At 42.5% G+C, this 19,876-nt stretch overlaps 1 protein-coding gene across 9 annotated transcripts in view; it reads left to right on the top strand.

Moving 5' to 3' along the window:
* The window catches only part of Cd55 (CD55 molecule (Cromer blood group)), a 30,701-nt gene extending 18,455 nt beyond the window's left edge, over window positions 1–12,246 (top strand). For 4 of the 9 annotated variants that reach the window (XM_087581564.1, XM_087581563.1, XM_087581559.1 and 1 more), the window contains one exon: window positions 9,790–12,246. In XM_087581564.1, the coding sequence (XP_087437690.1) occupies window positions 9,790–9,917 (128 nt within the window). In that variant the 3' untranslated portion in view covers window positions 9,918–12,246. Of the gene's footprint in view, window positions 1–7,162; window positions 8,464–9,789 lie in introns of those variants that run through there. The other 5 variants (XM_087581565.1, XM_087581561.1, XM_087581562.1 and 2 more) reach the window with 2 other exon arrangements.
* The last annotated feature ends 7,630 nt before the right edge of the window (window positions 12,247–19,876 follow it).

Here is a 19,876-nt window from a genome sequence, read left to right as displayed (position 1 = left end):
TATAAATGCCACTGGAGTGAATTTTAAAGGTTGTGACCCTGGCTCAGTCAGAGTCAGTTCCCCACCCATCTCCCATTCTTATCTTGCCTCTGCCAAGAATCTGTTTAAGCATCTTTCCCCCTGATTAATCACGCCACATGAAATATTAATTCCAGTCACACACTGGAAATCATTCTATGCTTTCTATATCCCTGTACTCTTTGCATGTATAAAAGTAATCTTTTTACTCTCTTGGGACAGCTCTCTTTTAACAATATTGAGGTCAACATAGTTTTATTGCTTCTTAGGTCGACATTGTCTAGAAGAAAAAGAAGAAAAGAACTTGGGCTTAGGAAACAGTCAAACTTTGGTTTCAGTCTGGGTTTTCTGTTTAGCGAATATTCAACCCAACAATTAATTCAATCTCCTGGGTGCCAGTTTTCTCGTCTATGAGACCTAGTCTGTGTGAGCTTATATATAGTAAGGGACACGAGCAATCCTAGCCTAAGTAGTGAGAGATGAAGACATGGGACTCCAGGGAGTCACAGTATGGGTCCCCATTCCTTCTCTGAGGTAGATTTGTACAGATGCCCTGAACTCATAGAGACCCGCCTGAACCTTGGGTTAAGAATAAGGTTTCATTGTCGTGGCGAAGAAGTCAAATAACTATTGGCCAAGAACCTCCTGTTTGCCTAGCGCTGTGACTGAGTCAGAAAATCTTTGCAGTGTTTTAAATAGTGCAGAGATGCAGCTGTAACAGAGAATCTCAGGGAGAGTCCCCTCTTATTGGAGAATGGCATTTTAAAACGTTACATAATACTCCTTGGATCTATTCAACTGTGATTGGGGACATGTGAATTATTATTGTAACCGTATACATAGTTGCATACTGTCCTTTATCAAGGTTGCTTAAGCGTTCTGTCAGTAGTCACTTGTCTTTGAGTTTGTTGTTTTCTAGATTACCGAGTGAATTTGAGATCATAGACAATTGCACTTAACGTATAAAGGTCTTGTTTGTAACTTGAGAGTTAATGCTTGTATTAGTTTCCTGGGAGTGTGTGTGGGATTTCACATTTTACATGTATGTTCACTGCTCTGGTTTCTGTCATGCCATCCACCGCCACCACTTTCCCAAGAGCTAAATACACGTGTTGATTCATGCTCTAGAAATAGCTTTTTATTTCTGTCACCCTGACGCTGAGGTTCATGTTTGTATATTTTTTTTTTTTGACAAATTCTAAATTAGACATCGTAGTGATGAAATTAATGAGAACTCAGGAGGGGAAGAGAAACTCAAAACTTTGGAATAATTCTGATTAAATTCTGAATTAAATTCTGAATAATTCTGATTGTCTGAGGTAATGGTGCAGTGTGGGGGACCAGTTAAAGAAGCAGTAGGTAAAATTCTGTAATGGTCCCCCTGCTGTGAGAATAGCACAATTGTGCAACATTTGTAATTTAATCGTTAAGAGTGTCAGCTTCCGATGCTTTTCCAGTGCTACCTGCAATATTCTCTGTGTAGTACAAATCAGATGAGTGGAGTCTAGGGCCAGGGCAGAAAGGAAAGAGAGAATAAGTCTGGTGAAAGCAGAGAGTAGGCCTATCAGTCCCAAGTCTCCGAGTTCCGTTCCCAGCACCAAAGACAAGCAGCCCCAAACAGTGAGCCATGCAAAGTCATGGATGCTAATCAATTTATCTGTTTGCAGTCGTTCACCTCCAAAGGGCCCTTCTAGCCTTAAACTCCACTTTCTTAGATGAGGTTGCATGTAGAGTAGCCGGAATGCTGGCCAGCCTACTCTAGGCAAAGTGAATGTGGCACACCCCGTAGCCTCCACGGTATAGCGTCTTTCCAGTGATGGGGAAATGTCACGTGTTTAGTTTGAACTCTACAAACAGCCTCTCCTTAAAACTTTTCCCTTGAGACTCAAATTATTTACCTACAGAATGTGAGTGAAGTCCAAGGTACCTTGTCACTCTGAAATGACATCTTTGGTCAGTCACCACCTTCAGCTGACTGATAGGCAAAGCCCTTAACTTCAGCAAGGTACATTTAAGCACTACACGTTTCTCCCGGCAATTATCAGGCCCTGCTATCGGAGCACCGAGATGGTTTAGGACATTTTCCGAGAAGACAAGTGAGTGACGGTCACTGTTCATTGCCAAGTCTCTGGTCTAAGGAAACCCACATGCAGGATGCAATTCATTTCCCTCGTTACTTCTTGAACTTGCCTTCTCACTGTGAAACTAGTGTATGTAGAAGCTTCTGTGTTACCCATTTCCCCCTTAACAGTAATTGACATCCCGGTGCGTCAGTTTTGGCGCTATGATTTTATGTTTCTTCTTCTTTTTTTCATTAAGATTTGAATATTGTGTTTAAGTCACGTTCTTAGCTTTAGTTCTCTCCTTCCCTCTGTAATTACTACCCTGAAGAGCCCTCCCGCTTCCTTCCTCACCCCACCAGTATATTTAAGGATAGAAATGGTATTTCAGAGAAAAGTGATATTCAGGTCAAAGTTCCTCTTCACGATTTGTGAGTGACTTACTCCCTTCTTACTGAATTTAATTTATGGTGATATCTGTGTACCAAAGAGAAGCAAAGAAATCCAGGAAGAGCTGGCTCACGACATCTTTAAATTGTCCGCAGTCAGCCAGCTGGACCAGTTCTGAATTCCCCCTCACTGTTGGGAATCCCGAGGGTCCTGTTTGCAGGCTGTGGCTTAGAGCCTTCCCTTTTCCCTTTAAGATGGTAAAAGACCAAACTGCCTGCTGGGGTTTGACTGAGGCTCAAGTAGACTGTCACCTGTAAAGAGAAGAAAAAGGTGCTCGGCATAAAGTAAACACCCAGGCGTTAGACAGCAGAGGGCAAGTCAGCCTTGCTAGAAATGGCTGATGTGCTTTGAATGTTACTAAATATAAATGTCCTGGTTGGCTCTCACATCCCGTGGGCAAGTCGGGTGGTTCACATCCATCCTACTTCATCACGGAAGTTAACTACTCAGAAGGCTAATAGTTTGTGCACACCCGAGTTATTCCAAAACGGACTTAATTCTTGCCTGTTTCAGTCAGTTAATTAATTAGAATAACTACCTTTCAATGCTACTGTTAAGTTGCCCATTTTAATGTTTACTCAGATTAGTTTCCTTTTTACTCTATATAGATCACTCCCCCTCCCCATTAAACTCGCCGCAGCGTTTAAGTACGCATGCTTTCTCCCTCCTTCTGTTTGGTTTTTCATGGATGTGTGATATTTACATATATACCTGTCACTGAGTGCACACACAGTGCCCACAGACCAGAAGAGGGCATCAGATTCTCCTGAACTAGAGTTACAAATAGTGAACTGGCTTGGCTGTGAATTAAACCCAGGTCTTCTGGAATGAGAGCTAGTGGTCTTTACTGCTGAGTCATCGCCAGTCTCTGTACATTAGTAAAGGCTTACAGACTCCAGTTCATCTGTAATTACTATGCAGTGTTATATAAATTACTATACAGTGTCATAGAAAGAACTCAGACATCCGTGGATTTTTAGAATCATCAGGGCTTCCTGGGACCTGTCTCCCCCATTCCTTAGCAGAGATCAAGATATGGCTGCTCTCAAAGAAGCAGTATTTTTTTATTCTTCCAAAGTAGTGTATATAAAGTATTCGAATATTATTTAAACCACTAAAGGATTCACTCTTTTACTTTAAAAAAAAAAAATCTCATCGTTAGATCTTGGGATACGGTTGGGTGAGCCGAGCAAGGTAAGTCGTTTTTTACAAGAATTTGTTTAACACTCGTCAAACATTCTGGGTTTTATTCTGGCAAACGCCGTAAGACAGAACTTTCACAGAACATTTGAGAATGTGATCCAGAGCTTAGCAAAAATGAACGTAATCACCGAAAATGTAGAGCAGATACCTCAGCCAGAATAGTCTGAAAAAAAAAAAAGTCACTTGCCCTAGCTTTCTGTTTTGATTGATGTTGACTAATCTAGTGATAAATCCTGAGTGGCAGCTGCTTCCCAGAGTCTGTGCTTGGGGCTGAGGAGGTGGGATGGGGTGTAAGGCACCCCTTGCTCTCTTCCAGTCCTTTATGTACACTTTCATAGCCGCTTGCTGTCATGGTTTTATTAGGCTAGAAGTGCTGGAGCGATTACGGAGTGTTTGTTCTAAATCATAGTCTAGTATTTTTGCCTTACAGCTACTTGCTTAGTTTCCGAAACAAGAGAAATTTTGATGCAACCTAAATGATGCCTTTTACTCACACACTTAAGTAATAATCCACATGACCAGGCATGGTGGCAAACACTGGATAATTTTAATCTCAGCACTTGGGTGGCTGAGGCGAGAGGATCTTGATTTGGACCCAGCCTAGGCTGTACAGCAAGGGCCTATCACAGAGGAACAAAAACCCATCACCACCAACAAAAGGACCTAAAGATCAAAATCGAATCAGTCAGTAACCAATGAATCCACTCGCCCTATTTCAGAGGTTTAGCCGTAGAGGGTAAGCACCGACTACGAGTCTGTGCTTACTCTCCCTATTTTATACTTAATTAAGAATACCAAGGGATACACTTGATGAATGTGAGGTGATTATGTAGCTCCATCCAGCCATCTTGTGTCTGTCAGAGGGTTTGTCTAGTTCCCTAGAAATGTTGGGTTTAAATTATAAGGTTGTGTTTAAGGAAGGCGGTACAAGTAAATTCTTGGTTTTGTTATTCAACTGAAATTTAAGTCAGTTCATGCAGTTAGTGTTTCCTTCTTTACTATTCAGTGCTTATAATACAAGAACACATTAACCCACTGCCAGGTTCCGTAAGTTGAGTGTGACATGAGATCTTTGAAATTCTGATTGATTATGTGTGAAAGGTATGGATGATTTGTAATACCACATTTCTGTATCTCGCCAAATGTGAAGACGGTTGGTTGGCTTATAGTTTCCACAGACGTGGGTAATAGCATCTTAAGTTTCAATTATCACCAGTTTGTTGAGTTTAAGTATTTGTTGACTGAATGGCTGGTATACTGATTCTCTCGTAGCTGTGATACACATCGCCAGTTACTTAAAAAAAATTGTCAGTCGGGAATTTCATAAATGAATGTTTTTTAAAAGGTTTATTTATCTTTATATGTACGAATATTTTGTCTGCATCTATATACGTGCATCACCTGCATGAAGGGCCTCTACGGGCCACAGGAACCAGAAGATTTCTTGGAGCTGGAGTTACAGCTACTGTGTGTTAGGAGTGCTGGGACTTGAACCCCAGTCTTCTGGAAGAGCAGGCGTTGTTCTTAAATCACTGAGCCATCTCTTTAGCTCATGAATATGTTTTGATCAGTGCCCCTACTCCCTCCCCTCCAAGCTCCTCCTAAGCCCACACCACTGGGCTTTCCTCTAAATTTCATGGACTCTAAAAAGCTCACTGAGTCCATCTGCTTAGGGCTGCATGTCTGTGAGCGCCACAGGGCTGACCACTGGGGAGTGAGCATCTTACTAGGAGGTGCATCTGAAGAAAAGTGACTCCCCCTCTCACAGCACCCACCACATCCATCACATTTCTCAGTATCTTTGCCAGGAGTTCCTCATAAAGGCTTTCAGCTCTTCCCAGCAATTGGGGATTATCACTGGCTTGATTTTGGGGGGGTCTTGTGAATGGCTGCTCCGAGTCTGCGTGAAACAGCTCTGTCATAATTAGAAACCACAGTTTCACAAGTACCCTCCACTGTCCCTTGGCTCTTACAGTCTTACCACCTCATCTTCTGAGATGATGTGTGGCCTTAGAGGAAGAGCTGTGACAAACGTATCTCTCTTCCTCTGCACTTCGGCCAGTTGTGAGTCAGTGTTAATCACCATCTGGATGCATCTTCTAAGCGTCTCTGAAGAGGACCAAGAGCTTCCCTGATCTATGGGTCTAAAAAGAAGCATTTTAGGGGGCAATTTAATACTGTGCCCAGTTAGCAGAATAGAAGAAGTCACTTTACCTTAGGGCCTATGACTTACTTAGCCATGGGTACTTGGAGTAGTTAACAGTACCAGGCATGAGTTCCATCTCCAGGAAAAGCCTTAAATCCAGCAAGCAGTTGGTTGTCTCCACAACACAACCACAACCATGGGTGCATCTTGCCAGCCTCGTCCTTACTCCAGCCAACATGGTTCATAACTGGGTAGGACTCTTGGTGACATCCCCACAAATAGCATCCTTAGCACCTTCAGGCACCATGAAAGTTAGGCAGTGGGGATGAGTGTGGTCAGCCCCAGCTTGATTTCTCAGTGTCTCATGACTCACCTATATGGTGTCTTATCAAGTTCAGGAGGGTAACCAAGAATGATGACAATGGCCTGCATTGTTTTGGGGAGTCCATGGGACCCAACTGACCAACAGATTGAACCCAGACCTGATGCAGGGCTTTTTGTTTGATAACCTGTTGTGCCTTGTATAGGGTAAATCCATTTAAACTCACTTTATATATGTATATGTTTTAGGAAGTCTCAACAATAGTAGGTTTCTATGTGGGTTTAAGCCCCTTCTCTACCTTGGGCTTCCACTTCCTACCCTGCATTTATTCCTGAACTATTGTTTTCACCTTGTTTGTACTCGACTTATCTCGCTTTAATTATAATTATTGGGATGCCATAATGCCACAAATATTTGGGAGAGGGAGTGATGATCCTTGGGGCTTAGTAAAAATGGTTTGGTTTGTGATAGTTTCCACCATAAGTAGATTGGCTTATTTTGTGTGTGTTTTTCCATTCCCTTGACTTTTAGACTTTTCCAGAGTCCCAGAAACATTCACATTAAGATACATTTTCACAACTGTATTTGTGGATCATAAAAGATAGTTTTTATGTCTTTGAAAATAGCTTAATGTAAATATGTTTGTGAATGTTCTCAACTGTCTTCCTCTCTTAAAACTTTACATGTAGTTGCTCAGGGGTCTTTCATTGACTCTTATTCTCAAAGTATCTTCGATGTGCTTGGCTGCTAAGAAACAAAACACTGTCTTTTGTACTTTGTTTCCATAATTATGGAAGTATATTGAATTAAGCTGAAGACTCTCCATGCTCTTTGATTTACATTAGTTTCGAGCTCCTAACTAGCCAGTTCTTCTAGGGTTTTATCCCCTTGCACCCAAAAAGTTAATGTTTATTGTCAGTAAATAAAATCATTTTGATTTTAATTTTTTTCTTTAACTTTCAGGACATACATGTTTAATAACCATGACAATTTTGCATGTGATGCTCTTACTCACTGGCTAGTTGACGTAGCCAACGAAGAGTTAAGAAGAAAGTATATACAACCACTGAGAATACTTCTAGTTTGTTAGAATGTCCAGGAAGAATGGATACAATAAATTTAATAGTGTTGTTGGTTCTGTATGCTGTCATCGTCTTGAAGGTGTGCTAGAAATGATAACAAAGCAAGAAGAAAGGAGGTTGTCTGGAATGGTCTTTTCAATGCATATAAGTCTCTTGAAAATATTTCAAAACTAGACAAATTCACAATGTTGTGTAGTATCTTTTCTAAAAAAAAGTGTGGGAAAGTGTAGAAAATTTTCAGGGGAGAGGGAAATCATGATTTCTTAGGCTAGATCTATCCTGTTATTCTAGCTTACAATAAAAAATAGGAAGCTAAAAATACTGATGAGATTGCAAAAGTAAAAGACCCCAAACGAAATTTCCTTCCTTGTAAACCGAATTGCTAGAGCTGGGACATTCTTATTTAACCCTTGACCTGAAGGCATTTTCCTTTCTACTCTGTATTGGCAAACTGTTATAAAGGAAGAGCATGCTAACAAACCAGTAGTAGGACAGGAAAAGAGCTCACTTGGTGCAGTGCTTGCCCCATGTGCCTAAATTCCTGGGCTCCTTCCTCAGCACACATTTATAATCCCCGTACTTGGAGGTAAAGGCAAGAAGATCAGAAATTAAAGGTCATTCTGGGTTACCTAGTGAGTTTCAGGCCAGCCTGGGATGCCTGAGACGCTATCTCAACAAACAAACAAACAAACAAACAAACAAACATCATAGATAGATGGATGGATTAGATAGATAGATAAAAATGAATAATGTTGAGCCTTTTGACTTAATTGATGGCAAACGAAGAGGATGTGTTGAAGACCACCTTTATTAATCTACCTTTAAACACACAGACTGGAATCAGGAATAAGTTCACTGCCTTTAAGAAGGAAAAGCTGCAGTTTGCTCTCAGGGAAAGCTTTTCTTGTTTTGTTTTCTCCAGTAAAAAAGCCTTAGGAAGGTGTCTTCACTGATCAGCCATTTGTATACTAGTGTCAGTGGTATCCTAACATCTCCATATGAACAGATTTTATGTACATGTTCATAGCCAAATTGTAAATCTTATTCTTTTGTAATATTAAGATAAGTCTATTTATATTTTATTTATATATCTGAACATTTTGGTTTTAAATGTATATCAAGAAGATATGTAATAAAATATTTAATTTCCTTTGAATAGAAATAAATAAATACTCACACTTATGTCTCCTGTAATATTTGAAGTTTCTTAAATGGGATTTTTTTTTTTTATTTCTAGATAAGATATTCCTTTTCATCTCCTTAAGTTGTAAGAATGTTGTCTTTTGACTATCTCCAGGTGAATTATTTTCAGTTTCTTTGAAATTGTACAGGCAGGTCATCTGTTATTTTCCTGGTATTGATTCACCAAAAGATAACCACGTTAACGCGTAGCCTTGAATGTAGGCTTTTCATTTTCAGTTGTATTTGAAGTATGGACTTAATCTACACGTAGTGAGACTAACTGATTATGAATCCATTGCTTTATCTTTTTTGTTGGTCTTGGTGTTGAAATACTTAAAAAAAAATCCACATGTAACGAATTTAACATTCAATTGGAGGAATTTCTGGTGAACCACAGTCACAGAATTAATTAATGGTAAGGACTCACGTCCACTTTTTGCCTGATACTTCCTAGAATGGCAGAAATAAGAGAGACTCAGTTATTTAGAAACTTCAGAGCATCCACATGCATGAGCTACCTTACTCTAGTGTCACCACTAGTTAAGATAATCACAATGTAATGTCTGTCCTCAAGTCATTTGTAGTTCAACAGCCAAGGACTATAGACTTAACAGAGAGTAAAAATACAGTATCTGTGCAGGGCAGAGTGAATACTTACGTTGTATTTTTGAAATGGTTGGGTGCTGAGAAGGAAGGGATTCAAGATGGGATGCTGAGAGGACAGATGAGATCATCATGGCCGGACTGTGGATGCTGGCCCAGTGTGACGGGCTTAGGAGCAGACCACAGTGCTTTAATGTGTTCACTGTAGGGGGTAAAGATTTTCAATTGCAGATTCTGCAGTTCCACCCGGTCAAGTTGAAAGTTAATGAGGATAGGTTTACAATCACAAATATTTCAGATACCGGGAAATACTGAACTTTGATAATAGACTCTTAGATCTTTTTGAGAAGATCTTGGTGTCAAAGTTATGATCCCCCTGCTTCAGCACCCTAGATACTGGGATTAAAGGCATTCAAAATTATGGTCTGGTTTCAGCCATATGTGAATATCCATGAACAAATAAAAATGGAACAGGATTGTGTGGATGCACTTCACACTCTTCTGAAACTCATTAACAATTTTATTGAGCGCTGTGAGTCTTTAAGGATGAATGAAAGCAGTGAAAAGCTGGATACCATCACGGTCCTGCTGAGCTCATGAATAATGCAGTCTTTGTCTTTAAGTTGCCTTAGGGACTACTATAGGTCACCACTGTGAGTGAACGGTGTATATAAAGTTGCTCATACTTCTATTAACTTTGTTACCTAATTTTTCCCCCTCAAGGATTTGTTGCTGTTATTGTAACGATTGATAGCATAATTCTAATCAAAACTCTTTGGTGGACCATTTTAAGTTCAAACAGAAGCTCTGACTTGCAAGGAAAGAAGAAGAGGGAGAATGTCCCAGAGTAAGAAGAGAGCAAGAGTCCACACCATCTTTTCAAGCTGTTTGGGTGTCTCCTGTGAATTAGATGACGGCTGCCCACATTGTGAGGTTGATCTTTATTTACACTCCTGATTCCAATGTTTGCATGGTCTAGAAAGATCCCAAGACTCACCCAGAGGTAGTGTTTTACTAGCCATCTGGGGAACCCTTTGTGAGTACAAGTTGGCATATGAAATTAATAATTATCACACCCACACCACACACATACACACACACACACACACACACACACACACACACACACACACACACACACACAGAGTTAGGTGGGTGTGATCTGCCTTGAAAAGGTCAGTTAAAATGAGGACCTTACGATTCTTATTTCTAAATGCCTTTCTTCAGTGAATGAAATTAGGGTTCAGAAATTCATTCCAAAACGGGAGCAGGAAAAATATGTGAGCGTGAGAGATCCTCCAAGTATCAGATATGAAGAATCCCAGGAGGGTGCTGCCTGTAATTTCCTATTCCACACTTAATTCGCGCACAGGACGATACTTAAAAGAGGTCAGTAATAGGAGAACTCGGCATTTACTGCTTTAACCCGTGAGCATTATGTTACAGCGGGGAGAAAGCTTACAGTTCTTTTGAATGTGGCGAATAACAACCCGACTTCATTTCTATGGTATTGTCAAAAATTTTGTAGGTGAAAAGTATACAAATTACAGATTCAAATTATAAGACTTCAGAAGTAAAAAAAAAAAAAATTGGGGGGGGGGTCTACAAAACACTGGAGCTGCATTTTCCCATACTGATAGGCTCATAAAATAAGCTGATTATTAAAAAGAAAGGGGGCTGGGCATGTGCCCTAGGTGGCAGTGACCCAGACCAGCCATGTCAGGGTCCTGAGGTGGGGAAAGGTAGGGTTGGAAAAGAAAGGAAAGAGCCAAAAGCTGGGCTGGGAAGCTGCAGGGGCCCGTGGGCCAGGGCTGGGAGTTTAATGGCATGGCTTTGTTTAGGTGCCTCAAATAGGGAAGCAGAAAACAGATCAGGAAAGGACGTTAGATAGCAGAAACACAGGAACTCACGATATCCCAAGTTCCCCTTTAATGAGGTACATTCTGGGTCGGCAAGTGAAGCATTTGACTAGTACACATGGGGGAAATGTCACGTGCAGATTTCTAGACTCCAGCCCTCGAGGCACCGGTGCCAGTACTCAGCTGACAAAATGCCCACACTCCATCATCAGGGCCCCTGGCAGAGTGCTGGTTAAGCATGCGTGAAACCCTTGGTTTAAGCCTCTGTGCTGTATGAATTGGGTGCAGTGGTGCACACACTCAGGAGGTGGAGGCAGGGGGATTAGAAGTTTGAGACCCTCAGTTACACAGAGAGTTTGAGGCAAGACTGGGTACATGAGAACTGTTTTCTTGTTTGTAATGAAAGTGAGTTGGTGGGGCGGGGATGAATCAGGAATGAAGAAACCCCGGAACCCGAAAGCTAGAGGTTTTGGGGAGGAGGGGAAGACTAAAACTCAAACACATAGCGAAGACAAAATAATCAGTACCCGTGATGTAGAAGATACTACCCTCCGGAAAGCCTAGCAGTAAAGATGGTTTGCAACTTTAGTTGTATTTAATGCACAAATTCATGAAAAGGTACAAATAATCCTGGCCCAATAACCAAAACAAAACCTAGAGAGCTCTATATTAATTCCACAAATTTTATTTTATGTGGGTTTTTTGGTTTTGTTTTTTGCTTTTTTGAGATAGATTCTCACTTTGTAGCTCAGGCTGGCCTGGTACTGTGTGGTCAAGGCTGGCCTCACACTCTCAGTAATCCTGATTCTACCACCCAAGAGCTAGGTTAATAGGTATAAGCTACTATACTTTGCAAGAATTGAAATTTTATTTAAAATCTGTTCAGAAAAATAATACGCCCCCAAACCTTGTCTTTTAAATTCTAAATTTATAGAAGAAATGACATTGGTTCTTGTACACTTAGAAAGTCCATCTAAACTAGAGAGAGAGAGAGAGAGAGAGAGAGAGAGAGAGCAATAACCCTCATAAATTGAAGACAAAAACCTTAACAAAATTTTAGCAAAGCACATCACATTGTATAGCTGTGTTCTCCAGCGACGCTCTCTGCCCATTATACTCTCACATCCCCGATGAGACAGCCACCCAAGTTGGTGTTGAGTACTGTGTTCAGTTTGCACAGCAACAGAACTGTTTAATGACACAGCCTCCTTCTTAGCACTCAAGAAGTCTATAAGAAAATAACATAAATCATGACCAAGTGAGGCTCATTCAAAGAATGAAAGGTTTTAATCTGAAAATCACTCAGTGTAATTTACCACGTTAACAGAATAAAGAAAGAAAAAAAAAATACAATCATTTCAGTAAACAAAAATCATCTCGTAAAAGTCACTATTAATTCATGATAAAAAAATCTAACTGAATGGGAAACTTTCATCTCAAGATATCAATGCAGCTTATCATCAACATGCACATTGCTGATGTGATTCCTCACATTTCGGGGAGGAGGGACTAAATCTTTGACCACCCCCCCTCCACATCTCAAGTCAGGCGGGCTACAGAAAAAAGTAGAAACCTTGTGTGCTACTCCACCCCCAGATGTAGATTTAGCAATTTCTTCTAGTTGTTATTACCACTGTTAATGATTCAGCTTTTAAGACATCCTGTGGATTAAGTCAGTCTCTCTCTCTCTCTCTCTCTCTCTCTCTCTCTCTCTCTCTCACACACACACACACGCACGCACCCTGTACATGCAACGTAATGAACTTGGGATGTTAATTTTTAGTTTTAAATTGTATTCCATGTTCATCCATGAGAATGGCCCATTTTCTCCCTCATACGTGAGTCCTAACTCAGATCTTAGATTTGTGCAATTAACTGGGAGTGCAGAAGCTGCTCAAGGGTTGCTGGAGGTGGGGATGCTTCGAGGGAGTGGGATAGCATAACAGGAGAGATGAGAGCAGAGAAGAGGGAATTTAGGAGGGGGAACATTTGTACTGGGGGAAGGGGAGATGTGGGGGAGGGGAGGGCCAGTCAAAACTAAGGATGTCTGAAAACACAGACTATAAGAAAACACAGAAATTTACTATTGCGTTAGCTAATTTAAAAATATGTCAAATAAAGCAGAGTTATAAGGGAGATACTCAGCATGTCTGGGTCACTGCACCTGGAAGCCAAAGGTTTACCAAACAAAACCCCAGGTCCAGATGGGAGACACTTTTTTGTTTGTTTATTTGTTTTTCAGACAGGGTTTTCTCTGTGTATCCCTGGTTGTCCTGGATCTTACTCTGTAGACCAGGCTGGCTTTGAACTCGCAGAGGTCCACCTGCCTTTGCCTCCCCGGTGCTGGGATTAAAGGCGTGAGCCACCACTATTGGGCTGCAGGACACTTTCTTATGAGTTGCATAAAGGCCCCAGAGGCACTCCCCAGAGTATGTGCTCTTGCTCTGTTTCTTGATTGCACGCCGGAACTAGCTGATGAGATCTTACCGCTGAAGAGCTCACACACTCGGTTTGCGAGGTGCAGAGAAATCAGTCTGGAACTGACCTAGAAGCTGCTTCCTCCACGCGGGCTAGCATTCACAGTGTGGAAGATGCCGTACAGGCTGCTGTGGAAACGCATTAGTGGTCTTGCTGATCTGTGGATCTTTTAATCTTCAACACCACCCTGCCAGGCAAGATGTACCTATTTGTACAATAGCGACACCTTTGTATGGGGATAGCCAATTGCCCTATGATTGGATCTGAGGTCACTCCACAGAGGAAACTGATACTTTGTACTGTAAACTGGTGAAAAGCTCTTGCCTGTGAGGGTCATAAGTGGGGTAGGGAATTCAGTACTGTTGTTCAGCTACATTGACACAGCATCAAGCTGCCTTCTGGCACTCATATTTACACGGTGGACACATCATATTCTCAGCCTTAACCGGAGAAGACTTCTCTGTGAAAGAAGGGGCATGTAGAGAGATCCAAGGTTGTTAGAAGGTGCTGAGAACATGAGGACTGAGTGCTTATCCCATGCCTACGTGCCTGTGTGTGTGTATATACATATACACACTAAATGTGTGTGCACATGTGTGCCTTTGCATCCCATGCACTTGTGTGTGCATATATACATGTGTGGGTGCACATGAACATATTTGTGTATTTTGTGGTCAATGCACAGGTGTGTAAATATGTGAACTGACGTAAATGTTAGGTACACACACGTACTTATATGTGTGTGTGTAGATGTGTGTGTCCATGTGTAGGGGTTCTTATGGATACAGATATGTACAGACACGTGTGTGTGTGTGTGCATTTGTGTGTCTCTGACCCTATGTTTCACATATGTGAAAGTGTCCATTTTGTGTGTATGTTTATACATACACACAACACACACACACATATATGGATTTGCATACCTCTGCCTACGTGTAGTTAATTGCACACTCACATAGTTATGTATGAAAATATTTACATATGTAGACCCATGTACATACATGTACACATACTTGTCTGTGCACTTCCAGCCCACAGCTCACTGAAATTCTCAGGAGTGCTTTGCTTTCTTTGTTTTAAGATTTATTTTGATTTTGTGTATGAATGTTTTTGCCTGCACGTATGCCTGTGTACCACCTGTTCGTAGTACCAGTGGAAGCCAGAAGAGAGCATTGGATTTCTCTGGAGCTAGAGTTACAGTTGTGAGCTGTCATGTGGGTGGGAGTTGAAGCCAGGTCCTGTGGAAGAGCAGGCAGTGCTCGCATCAGCCTCTTGTCTGGTGCTTGGTCACGGCAACAGGAATCATAACTAATATTGAAAACTGGAACTGAGAAAGGGAGTCCCTGTTATAACAAAGGCGACCCTGTGGTTCCTGGGCCTCTTGTTTTGTAAGAGCAATGTGGACAAATTTGGAGCTAGAAAAGCCCTCGAATTCTGCAAGTAGCTTAAGAGCTGGACACAGGCCACTTGCACGGATAAACTTAGTGGTAGGGGTAGAGTTTGACAGATCCCTGTGGTTCACTGCTATGGTAGCTGGGCCAGGAAGCTCAGAACTACATTAAACCGAGGAAGACATGCTGACGTCAACCTCTGGCCTTTACATACCCATACATGCAAGCACATCATCATTGTGCACACTTTCACCTGTGTACACACATACATAAAGTCTGCACACACACACACACACACATACACACACACACACACACACACACACACACTCAATTGACAATTGAGACTGACCATCACATAGGACTACCTTTTCTCAGAATTTCAGTTCAAACTCCCTTTAAAGATGACTCCCGGAATAAAGCACATCATAAACACAGGACGTAAGTCACTAACTGACATTAACACTATCCATCCTAAGAGTTAGGCAGCTTTTGTTTTGAAGCAAATGAAGCGCTGACTTCCTACAGCACTGGCTTTATCGAGGCTGGAAGAGGTTTTGGATCTTGGTTGGCAAACACTGGCACATGCCTGTGAGGTATCACTCACCTCCCTTCTCTCACTATGCAGGAGCCTGGTAGAGAGAGTGCTACCCGGGAAGAAATGGACTCTGAGCCAGGGATTTGGAGGGCCCTCAAAGCAACTCTTGTTGCTCAATTGACTGCCTTGGCTGCTACACTTCTTAAAAGAGAGTCAAGGGCTAAGAGACGGTCTGAATGCAGGGACGGAGAAGAGGAATCTTAAAACAGTTTTTCTGGGACCGTTATGCATAGCTCTGGTGGATTGCCTGTCCTCTTGGGGGAGCTCACCAGAGATGTGCACTTAGATACATTGCATAGCCAATTAGTAAGTCTTCATTCCAGCCGGAACCACACCCAAAAGTTCAGGGACCTCAGTGTACCCCCAAGTCTTCAGGATGCAGGAGTTTTAAAGGCAGAGACCTCATCCAGGCATCTTGCTCAGCAGCTTCGAGGGGAGGGGGCGGGGTTTCACAGAGTGAGCGGTTTGAAGCAGGGAATCTTATCAGAAGGTGAGATAACTGGTTATCTGGAGGCGGCTCCCCACAATCGGGCAGTTTGACAGAAGCTAAGATAAGGTAGCTAGGACATCTTGACACTTAGTTCCTAGAACAGAGTCTGGGAAATTTTCCATAGGCTTCTCTGTCAAGGAGATCAGATTCCATTTAAACCTGGAAATGGCCTCAGCAGGAATACAAGATGGGGGAACCTCTGCAGTGTCTTGTCACTATGGAAGACACCAGATGATAGACACTAAATAATATACATGCTATAGGATGACTCGGACCAGCAGGTGGTTCTTTAGTGACAGGACCTTGAGAGGGAGGATCAAGGATCCTGGGAGGGATGACTGGTGTCAGAAAATACTGTTGGGAAAGATTGGAATCGGGAGGTCTTGCACAGGCTATGTCTTACCAAGCAAGTTTATTAAGGAGCAGAGCGTCTTACCTACAGTTTGTGGGGGGAAATGGGACAGAGTCAGCAGAAAGCTATCATGCCTTTGGAGGAAGTCAGCAGGAAGCTAATTAAGTGATGTTGCACAAAGGGGACACGGGGTATCTCAAGTCTGTCACAGGCTGAACATGGAGCAACTGTGAGATGGATAACCCCAGTCTCTTCAATGGAAACTTCTCTCTCAGGCCCCAAAACCTAAGCTTTGAGGTTCTGACTGCAGCCCCAGGCTGGACCTTGCCAAGTTTCCCCCTGGGCAAGGACAGGGAACTAGTATTCTCTTTGTCCTTTCATGGGCCCTCTGAGAAAGCCTCAGATCTGCCTGGCTCCCGGCAATAGGAGGAGGAGGAGGGTCAACACGGAAAACAATGTCCTCAGTGATTCTGAGGGAAAATGTGGTCAGCAGCATCCTGACCCCTCCTTCCAGAGAGCACAAGTGGAAAAGGAGCCATGGGGCTCCTAATTGTTGTTGTAAAATATAAAAATAAAAATAGTATTGGTGTCGTTTACCCCACTAGCTCTGTACCGCGGTGCCCCAAGATATCTGCTAGATATCTTGGCAGAAACACAGCCCAGCCGCACACTTTCTTACACTCAAACCCTCACATAAAAGAACACACAACGCAATAATCTTAGATCCAATTGGTAAAATATAATTGCTCACTTAAACATACACAAGCCCGGTACCATCCATCCCTTGAGAACATTAATAACAACCTGTAAATACACAGAGCGGAATCTTAACATCACCTGCCATGGCTTCTCCCCTCTCTCCATCTCCTGTCTCTGTTCTAGTCTCCTCCTCTTCCTTCAAACTTCTCTCCCGCCCATCCTTCCTTCTCCTCCAATGACAGGCCTCCTTCTATCCTGTACCTGCCTCACCTGTGACATCATCCTACACCTAATTCCCCAAGAGGATCCCCTAAACGGCCCCCACTGACTTTAGCCTGAAAAAGAACAGCCATCCATTTTGTTCACCTGCTTCGCCTTAAACGCCCCCAGGAAAGCATCGACTTCCCCTCCCCAAAATGATAAGCAACAATCCAAAATGAAAACTGGGCTAGGCTTTAAAAGGACCAATGAGTTATTCAGGCTCGAGCATACGCTGCTGCTGAATCAGGGAGGAGACTCACGAACACCCAGCTACAAGGCAAAGAACAGAGATCTGCTCGGGTCTCATAATTTTGCTTTTCTTCATTTTACATTTTGACACTGTTCGGTACTCAGTGGTTACATCCTCATACTGCACTGCTTCATATTTCTCCCATCCCTGCATTCCTACTTACAATTGCTTTTCTGTTACTGTATATAACCATACATGTGTTTTGTTTGTTTGTTTCTTAACAGTCCTAACTAGTGGACAGCGTTGAGAGCAAGATACAGTAATGGATCTCCCGGGAGGAGCATAGTTCGGTCTTCCTGGCTTTCACCCTTTCTAGAGTCTTCGGTTGTCTTACTCATGTTACTTTTGCTATAACCTTGTATTTTAACCTGTTAAAAATGGTATTTTCTAGGGTCTACAGTGTTTACGAACTAAATTCCTAAAGGTGAAGGCAGTCTAGCCAACCTCTACTATAATAAATCTATCCGGTGTAAGGTGAATTTGGGGGTACCTCTTAACATGGATTTGTAGCCCTCATTATCATGGAAGAAGGTTTAGAAGATTAACTAACCATCACATCTTTGCTCCTCAAAACCTTGCAGGGATTACAGGTGGATGTAGAGGGTGTGGCTGGAGGGTAGGGACATGGGGAGAGGAAGAGGAAGAAGAGGAGGAAGAGGAGGAGGAGGAGGAAGAAGAGGAGGCAGCAGCATTGAGAGGACCATATGAAGGAGACCAGATGACAAGAAAAGGCTGGAAACCCTCCCCACCTAGACTACCTGTAACAGGTAGAGCGTGGTCCAGGAAAATCTGTGATTTGCAAACACAAGAAAAGTGAGGTGCTGTGTAAACATGACACTCACTAGCCCACTTCCTTTCTTAATAAACGGTCTCTGTATTACTTTACCATGCGTCTCTGGTATAATTTTTTCTTTGAGCACAATGACCTGGAAACTTCACTGTCTCCCTCAAGATCTCACGTGTAACACAGATAGTGTTTCCTCACCAATGGTTGTTTACTGCTAAATCCACCGCAAAGGGATTGGGAAATTGTAGTTTCACCTCAGGGCCGGTAGATGGTACTGTGGGACCGCACAGAATTTTCCTTGGCGTTGAGCCGGGATGAAGTGGTCAGTCCAACTGAACCTTTTCTTTTTTTTTTTTTTAATAAAGAAGTAAGGTTCGTGTGTATTCCCACATTTTCCTTCTTTCCTCTTTTAAAGGAGGAGAAAATTGTAGCTTGGGAACAGTGAAAAAGAAATGCCTTAAAGGTACTAGAGTCTCCCCGAGCGAGCATCTGTGAACACTGCTGCAGGCCCACCTTGTGGACCTCCTTCAATGGGGAGACATCCCCATCTCCATTTTATACTCACATTTCCAATGCCAATATATGCATATAGTATAATTTATCCCGCATTTTATCTTTATTACTGTTTTACGATTTTTGCCTTATTACAACATGTATTATGCAACGTATGTAGTCTTATTATATTTATAGTCTCACTTTTGGAATGTTTGACAACTATTGCATCGAATAAATTATATTCGGAAAATATACTACAGTCACAGAAGGCTCAATAACGGGGACTCTGGACTAAAGTGCCTCTAACTGATGCTTTTGGATTTACCAGGATTCGTGAGTCCCTCATTGAAGATGTGTAGCCGCGAAGGAGAGAATTTCAGTTTTGAAAGGCTGCCAACTGTGCCTCTGAGTCAGGAGCTGGGTGTGCACAGTGACAGATATACTCTTGGTTAAAAACTATGAGGTGGGCACATAAATATGAAAGCAAAGGGAACACAATTTGATTAACAGCCAACAATAAACCAGCAAAGGTCTGGAACCAGTCGTACAAGGTCAGTGAATCACAATGCAGTCAGGGCTAATAGCCAGCAGATGGCCAGAGGCCACAGTCAGCCGCTGACAAATCAGATTTCAAAATGAGCAAGAGGAGCTTCAATCAGTTCCCTAATTGGGTGTGTAGCATGCAGGCCGTGTGTAATCTTCCCTGTTGTGCTAGGGGAACATCGCAAAGCGAGGTATCCGCAGTTGGTGGATCCAACGACGCTTAGAGAATTAACCAAACCCAAAGGAATGACTTCAGCCTTTGGCCCGGGGGGAAATGCAGTTCTCATGAACAGCCCGCCTTTCACAGGCGCCCCTGGGGGTAGCATTTTGAACCCAGTGCCGATCTCTGCTTGCTGGATTTCTGCGCTAAGTCTGTAAACCTTGGGCACCACAGCTTTGCAGCGACTATCCTTGGAGACTAGTCCCAACTCATTCTGTCGCTCCATTGAGTCATCCAAATACTTGGGTGTAGACTTCAGGCTGTGCCCAGTGGTCCGTGCCATCCTCTTAGTGGGGTGTGACGGTATGAAGCAGGAACTGCTGCTAAGTAGCACGTCCACATGAGGCACTCCAGGATGAATCAGCTTCCCGTCATGCAGACCTGTGT

This window comes from Rattus norvegicus, chromosome 13, assembly GCF_021556685.1.
Source record: "Rattus norvegicus strain SHRSP/BbbUtx chromosome 13, alternate assembly SHRSP_T2T, whole genome shotgun sequence".
NCBI classification, from domain to species: domain Eukaryota; kingdom Metazoa; phylum Chordata; class Mammalia; order Rodentia; family Muridae; genus Rattus; species Rattus norvegicus.
This window is presented reverse-complemented; position numbering and strand designations above follow the sequence as displayed.